Raw genomic sequence first — 7,917 nt, forward strand, 5'->3', positions numbered from 1 at the left:
GTGCTGCTAGGGAAGGTTACGATTACGGATATGTATATTTTAATATGTAGGTTTCTAAATATATTAAAAAAATAATTATATTAGTATTAGATATATATACATATTCAACACTTACATTTAATGTTAAATGACACAGGTGAAGGATAGATGCCCTTTGGCCTTAACTGATAGTTAGCAATGAGCCTATTCATGAAAATATGATTAATTAAGGCTCAGAAGTCAAAACCATAGATATACGTTCATAGGTACTTTTTTTTAAGGAAGAAGGAAATTATGTAAGATCTTATATTAACTAAAACTTTATTATAAACAAAATATTTTATTATTACACTATCAACTCGTTTGACATCATCAGGTCTGTAGCATAATTTGATAGCTATGAAAATGTTTAGATGCTTTTAGGTTATTGATAAATGAGCTCAGTGGATATAGGTTCGATCCATAAGATTTTATATCATTCTCATGATACCCCATTTCTCTGCTCAATTTTTTGACAAATGTATGAGATGCTAAACTTATCTTCCCAAAAGCAATGCTTATATACATCCACAAAGAAATATACATGTATCTTCCCAAAAGCAATGCTAACATATTTTCTTATATTTTTATATTTTCCCAATGTGATCATTCTTTTTTTTGAATATTCCGGGATTCATTTTTTTTAATTAATTAACAACACATGTATCTTATAGTTGCAGCTACTCGAACTCGTGAGCTTTAGGGAGAACAACGTATCTTTTTACTGATGTGAGCAAAGATTGGTAAAGAAAAGGAATTAAGAATTATTTTGTGATTTTAGGACCAAAATGTGATGATTATTCAGTAACAATGAATACAACTACAATGTGTGTCATCTACAAAGTGTATGGGAATGAGAAGAGTATAATGAATATAAGGTCAGGTTTTGGGGTATGGCGCTGTATCTAATGAGAAGTTGTATTTAGTGCCTTGAAGTATGCCCTTTCGGCCCTTGAAAACCGCGTCTGGAACATACTCCATTCCTTTTGACATCTCTCCCTTACCTGCCAATTTCACAATGCCATTAATTTCAACTTAATTTCACAATCCACAAAACAAGGGAAAACGGAAGACGGCAGATACTGCATACTTACCCCTTGCCACGGTGCCTTCCCGTTTTCCGACTCTCCCTGCCCAAAAACAAAATTAACCCCAAAATTCGAGGGGGGGGGGGAAGAGGAAAATTGGCAGACAAAGGAAAGTTTTCATTACCTGGTTCCCAAGAGAGGGAACAGATTGATGAACAATCCACTGAGCATCCACCACGCCAATCTTCTCATGGGCAGGCTGTTTTCAAGATATACAGATATCCATACTTGGTGAACAAATGAATCCTTTTTAAAGAGTTCAGGGAAGGGAACTATCATGACCGGTCGATAAATAGGGTACTCGCGTATTCTCGTGTCACTTCATTTCGCAATTCCATTTGATCTAATGAGAACGAGATCAAATAAGAGTACTGATTCATCGACGGGCCGTGACAGGATGGATTCAAGGACGATAGATGATAAACGACAGAGACAGGAGCAATAGAATGCTAACCTCTACGCATTTTCTGAGGGCGAAATCAAGACCCCACCCATGGACCAAGTCATTCTACAAGAAAAACAGTAGATTGAGAAATACCAAGAAAACAATGGAAGAAGCAGCAATGTTAAAATGAACAAAATAAGAACAACCTCAGTACCTGAATCATATGCCATACACATCGCCATGCATCACGTGAGAACACAGGAGCCATTATCTCCACAAACCTAAATTTACAAAAGAAAAAGAATAGTTAATATTTACTAAGCTTATGGAGAATTAAAGCATGATATATTAACAACAATGCTCAAAGCTATACATACGCTGCACACGGAGGAACGTGTGGATGATTGCACCAGCCTGGTTTCTCCTCTGTTTCTCTGAACCAAAATTCGAAAATGGAAAAAGTTATTCAACATTCAATGAATTATGTAGACTTCAATGATTCCTGGTATAATTGCCAACAGTTTCTTACTTGTGAACTTCACGATCACCTCTCCTCTTTGTCATTTGCCAGGTTAACCCTTTATTCGGTTCCAAACCAGGCTGTGAAATATCCAGTCCATGCTTCCTCACCAGTTTAATGTATCTGTAAAATTAAATAAATAGAACCTTGTTTTAAGGTCTTCTTTGTAAAGGAAATGGGTTGAAGTTGAACAAACAATTTGTTAAGAAGTCCCGCAACGTCCAACTCACTCTTCTGCATTGAAATGCTCAACCCCCAAGTCCTCATCCCAGATGAATATGTAGTCATATGGTGCCACGATGTCAGGGTGCAAAAACCTCTTGGCATACCACCTAGGTAAATAAAATATTTAGAGTTAAATCTTTAAAATCATTAAGCAACACAGATAACTAGCATTGCACCCAATCCTGCCAGCAAAATGACTTGAATTTGAAAGTCTAAATTAACTGCATACCATTTAGTCTGCCTGCGAACACTCACATGTATTGCCTCCTTTGACCACTCAAACTCATCCCATTCAGTTGTTCGACCGTCATAATGAAAGAGAAGAATGGTAAAATTCCCTGAAAACTGTTTTGAAGCATTTTTTTAGTCACAACATGCAATGTGCACTGCACAATCATATGGGCATCAGAAAACCCCATCCCCATCTGAGCATCCTAACTATCTTCCAGAAATGCCTCCAAAAAGATGTGCATAAGGATGCACCTTCACACAAGCACTCAGACACAGACTGATGTACACTTAATGCGCACACACATATAAAGAGAATAATACCTTTTTAACTGCAGCATCAATATTCTTCCGTTGATTATAACCAACAGTAAATGTGACAAGATACTTTGGCGTGCTGGTCAAGTCCTGTAGATGCCAATGTTTTCCAAACCGCAATCAGGGTAAGAGAAAACTCACAAATACAATATGTTTTATTCTTATCTATACAATTCTTTCTTAAATCTATGGACTTGCACAAGTATAATGGTTTTTATCATGTGAATTGAGATGAACAATGCAAAAAACAAAAAACCTAGTTTCCCATAAAGTATTTCACTAATCCCCTTTTTCCTGCTTTTCAGGCTAGACAACAGAGGGTAATTTCATATATCCAAATTAACTCGCTAAGAACCAAGATATATCACCACTATTTCCACATCTAGTCTGCTGTTGCAGTTTTACTTTAGCATTTGCCCTGGAACAAGAGCAATAATATTTGGAACAAGAGATGGTTCCAACAATTTTAGAAGCGATATTTTATTTATAAAATTTATTCAATCAAAACCAATGCAATTTATTTGTACATACCAGAGATAAACATATTCATGAATGCATTAGAAAGTTGAAAAAGTATTCAGGGTTCAAATAATAATCAACAAAAGGTTCCAAGTAAACACACCTCATCAGGCTTGCCCCACAATCGGCGTAGGTATAAGTCTGACTCAGCTGTAACAATTCCTGGTGGTAATCTTTCCGCACCTCGAGGATTTGATGGGACCCAAATCTGTACCAGTCATAAAAGAAGCAGAAAAACATGGCATATTAGAGTAGCACCATATTATTAATCAGGTCCTAGAAAATCGCCAAACATAAAAGTGACATCATTTAGGAATACGAAGATAGTAAAAGATTAATTTAATGATGCATCTGGATATGTGATGTGAGCAATTGTTTCATACATAGACCATAAATGCACGTCCATTCAATTATAGAAACATGCTGGGCTATGAATGAGCAATGGGCGCCATTTTTTTTTCAATGTAGTGTTTATTCAATTTCCCGGTGCATTTATACTAGAGATAAACCAAGGGAACCCTATATGTATTACCGTGAGAACTATCAGGATCAATTTTGTATAAAATGAAACAGAAAATGTCCCTACGTTCAGTAGCTTGAATGGCATAAGAACCACACTATCCTTGTTTCCCGAGGAAAAAATCACACTTCCTCATCAAGATTTCAAAAAATGCCTACAGTCTACGATGCAAGAGAAGTATCTAGACATGAATAGATAAATTGGTGTAGAATACAAAAACTGCATGAAGAAAACTATCCAATTATTTATGTTATCCCTTCACAAACCAAAACTTTGGTAAACAAAATACAAGACCGATCAGGTATTGAAACTTTACAGGACAATAGTTTCCCCAGGGAAAAAGAACACCTGAAACCTACTGTGAAAAACTATCTAAAACCTTATTCCGCAAATTTGATTTACTAACATTAAGCTTTTATTCAAATTAAGTATTAAGATTTTTTGGTTCAATGAATATCTATCTCCAAATCCTGTAGAAATACCTTCTTTGATGTGGCATTAGCAGAACTTCTATTATTATCAAGTGGATGCTGCAAAGGAATTGGGCTTGAGAGGCTAGGCTTTGTATACTCAGTGTATTTGATATCGATGGTCGTATGAATGCCGGATGATAGATTGAACTGTCAAACGCAAAAGTTCCATCACTCAGATCAGAAAGATCATTATTCTAGATGCAGAACAATGAATATAAAATCAAAAAGGGGAAATAGTTTGCTTACCTTTGTTAATGACAAAGCTGGGAAAGATAATCCTACTAAGAAGCCAACAACTACTCCAACAAATGTTGTCACAATAAGCCTCATGCTCTCATTTGGCTTTCTACTAACCGTACTGCAGTCACCAAGATGGAATAAAAGTTAAATTACTTCCGCATCAAAGTAAACTTTTCTAAACATAATTAGACAAGATACGAAGGGGACCATAAGATGTGAACCTGCGTGTAAAGATTCCCATTCTACTCAAATTCATCTGATTGTATATTCACAACAAACTATGGTCAATTCAGATTACAAGAGCCTTTGAGCATTATTGAGCAGGCCTTCAGTTGCCCATTCTCAAAACAAAGAGAAATCGTCAGCACAAAGACCTGAAGACCAAATTTTTTTATTAAAAGCAAAACAAATGGTTACAGATAAAATCAACCAAGATGGGCACTAACAAGAACTGAGATTCAAACAGCAATTTCATGGGCATGGCATCTAACTCTCATCTGATATCTTAGTTCAATCAAATTTACCAGTTTATACAAAATGCAGACAGCAAAAGACAAGCTAATGAGACCTTTAACACTTGCTCCAAGGATTTTATTATATAGTAAAAAAAAAAGAAAGAATCCCCATAAGAAGCTACTGAATAGCACCTAAGAACTCCTTCCACATAAACCTCAACTAGTAACACCACAAGTAAGACCATGTGCTACCCACTTGACAAAAGATCACGGTCAACAGACAAACACAACGCCAGAGAAATTCCAATTATAAATTCAATAACTCCATAATCATGCAAACATGTGCTTTTCTTTTCTACTGATGTCCTATAATTATAAAATTAAAAAGCTTCTATATCGATAATTTTTATTTTTATTTTAACAGCATGCACCGTGTTCGCTTAGGTTGAAAGATACAGACCGGAAACACCAAAAACATAAACCGGTTTTATTCCTTTAAAAAATCTTAGATTCAACCACCTTTTCGATTACTTTTTATTTTTTACCAATAAAAATCAATGACAACAGAAAAAGAAAAGCAAGAAAGCAAGAGACTGAAAATCTAAACGATTCAAAGATTAAAAAACCAACTCAAAAAAGGATTAAATAACATAATGCTAATAAAGGCTGCTGCAGGTGAGCCGATGTTTTTTCTCGAGAAACAAACGGAAAAACTAAACTAAACAAAAGATTAAAAAGAAGTTAAAAGTATTTACTTACCTGAAAGAAAAGATGATTGAGAACAACTGAAGAAGATCTGATGGAAACTGAAAGTGTATTTATAAGGGCTCTAAAATCACGAGAAAAATCACCTTCGCATTTTTAACTGAAAATATGAAAAGAAACAAGTTTATGCTTCTCTCTTAAGTCTTGAGAGCACAAACTTACTGATCGCCTTCCTGAGATAGAAAGAAAGAAGATAATAGAAAACGTGAACCTGATCAGAAGGATATCAGTTTCCCGGGAAAAAAATCAAAAAGAGATTGATATTCTCTTTTTGCCGGATTTCATAGAATCTGGGTAAAAGATTTTAGAAAAAAAGATTTTAGAAAAAAAGAATTTATAGTGTTTTTAGGAGCAGAAAATGAAATTTATTTCAAGTCTAAATAGAAAGGTAAAACAAACATGTACATAAATTTGAATTTAATTCACAATGGATTTTGTGGTGGAGGATGCTGTTTGATTTTGACATTTAATTCTTTTGGACCCCCACCTGAAGCTTCCTAGATTTCCTGTTAACTAACCTTTTCAACCACCTTAAATACTCTACATTCTAGACGATTTTACCCAAAAATAACCCGGACAGAAAAAAATTATCTGTCAAGCACCGTTTTGTCAAATTTTATCGATCTAGCATCGTTCGAGTTGGACCATCCGTGCCTTATCCGAGCTGGCATCACGTCAGGAAAGACACGGATCGCAATCCGCGTCTTTATGGGAATTCTGACACGTGCCTGTAAGGCACGGATCTCCAATTAATTTTCAACCATTCACACCTCCCACATTAATTATCCCATTCGGCCAAACACTCATCTCTCCCTTCTTCATTTAAACACACACCAAATACTCAAATCCTCTCAAAGCCCAAACCCAGTAAAATTCAATTAAGAATGTAAAATATTTTACTATATTATAATAAATTGTTTATTTATTATTTTATTAAATTGTATTATGTTATTTTTTATTATTTTTTGAAGTTATAAAATGGAAGTTAGTCTGCTACGTTTAGATGGACATCATATCTTGAGACATTTTGATGATACAATAACAATTTTAAAATCTATTTTAATTTTAATTATTGTTAAAATTTTATTTATTTATTTTTTTAATATTAGTTTATATTTTAATTTCTATAATATTAATTAAATTAGGTGAGAGACCGCATATTAGATCCCTTCATTCGTAATCTTAAGTTAGAGACATCAACCCTTGTATGGTCATATTTAGTCGAGGTTGGATTCAATTACGTAGCAAGATACGAATGGCACTATAACTTAGAATCTAACCTGATTTCTGCATTGGTCGAGCGGTGGAGACCGGAGACACACACATTCCATCTTCCATGCGGAGAGTGCACAATTACGCTGGATGATGTTTCCATGCATTTGGGACTTCCGGTAGATAGAGATGTGCTTTCTGGGGTGGCGCACGGTGATTGACATTCATATTGCCAGGAGTATCTTGGAGGTGTCCCACTTAATTTCAATGGTGGTCGAATTCTGTTAAATTGGTTTGATGTAACTTTCAAGCATTTGAGTCGTGATGCCTCGGAGGAGCATGTTAAAATGTATGCACGGGCTTGCATACTACAGTTGATAGGAGGGCTCCTGATGCTGGACAAATCGCGCAACCAAGTTCACTGTATGTGGTTGCGTCACCTCACCGATTTTTATCAGGCTGGCAGACTGAGTTGGGGCTCGATAATTTTGGCATTTCTCTATAGGGAAATATGTCGAGCTACTGACTATAAAAAAATGTTATTAGCGGATGTCTCATTCTGATGCAGTATTGGGCGTAGTATCTTTTGAGTTAATCAATTGATGGAATCGGCTAAGAGGGGGGTGAATTGAAAATAAAAATTTCGGTGGAAACTTTTGTAGAAAATTGAAAATATTTGTACAACGATTTAAAGTGGTTTGACTTTCTCAACCAAAGTCTACGTCCACTACCTTAGTTATCCACACTAAGGATTTTCCATAAATTCACTAATTTGTCTTTCTTTTGAGGACAAAGAGTAACCTTACAAATCTCTCAAGAATTATACCCCAAATTCTTGAGAACACTTTCTCTCAAAGAGAACAATACAAATTTTGCAAACTTACAAGAAAATCCTCACAAGGAAAGATGTTTGCACAATTCTAGAACAAAGAAAGAACACTCAAGAATAAT

At 35.2% G+C, this 7,917-nt stretch overlaps 1 protein-coding gene across 3 annotated transcripts; it reads right to left on the reverse strand.

Moving 5' to 3' along the window:
* Window positions 1-775: 775 nt before the first annotated feature.
* On the reverse strand, window positions 776-5,983 carry LOC120215291. 3 transcript variants are annotated; one of them, XM_039213008.1, is made up of 15 exons: window positions 5,749-5,983; window positions 4,756-4,908; window positions 4,541-4,652; window positions 4,304-4,441; window positions 3,405-3,509; window positions 2,789-2,872; window positions 2,466-2,581; window positions 2,242-2,343; window positions 2,021-2,134; window positions 1,869-1,925; window positions 1,706-1,772; window positions 1,561-1,614; window positions 1,231-1,305; window positions 1,113-1,148; window positions 776-1,022 (listed from the first exon to the last, which is right to left on the reverse strand). In XM_039213008.1, the coding sequence occupies exons 2-15, from the start codon at window positions 4,788-4,790 to the stop codon at window positions 924-926; spliced, it is 1,194 nt and encodes a 397-aa protein (XP_039068939.1). In that variant the 5' UTR covers window positions 4,791-4,908; window positions 5,749-5,983; the 3' UTR covers window positions 776-923. The 3 variants fall into 3 exon arrangements, with proteins under 3 accessions (XP_039068939.1, XP_039068940.1, XP_039068941.1); XM_039213009.1 differs by lacking the exon at window positions 4,756-4,908; XM_039213010.1 differs by lacking the exons at window positions 776-1,022; window positions 1,113-1,148; window positions 1,231-1,305 and adding an exon at window positions 1,408-1,449 and having other exon boundaries at window positions 5,749-5,982.
* Between the last annotated feature and the right edge of the window lie 1,934 nt (window positions 5,984-7,917).

This window comes from Hibiscus syriacus, unplaced genomic scaffold (genome assembly GCF_006381635.1).
Source record: "Hibiscus syriacus cultivar Baekdansim isolate YM2019G1 unplaced genomic scaffold, ASM638163v2 tig00110114_pilon, whole genome shotgun sequence".
NCBI lineage: Eukaryota > Viridiplantae > Streptophyta > Magnoliopsida > Malvales > Malvaceae > Hibiscus > Hibiscus syriacus.

Bases quoted from the DNA above. Each gene is read 5' to 3' on its own strand.
- LOC120215291 (XM_039213008.1), bottom strand. From the start codon at position 4,790: ATGAATTTGAGTAGAATGGGAATCTTTACACGCAG. The intron at 2,873-3,404 runs GTGTGTTTACTT...TGGCATCTACAG, and splicing joins TGTGGGGCAAGCCTGATGAG to GACTTGACCAGCACGCCAAA. The intron at 2,135-2,241 runs GTGAGTTGGACG...TTAATTTTACAG, and splicing joins GAGCATTTCAATGCAGAAGA to ATACATTAAACTGGTGAGGA.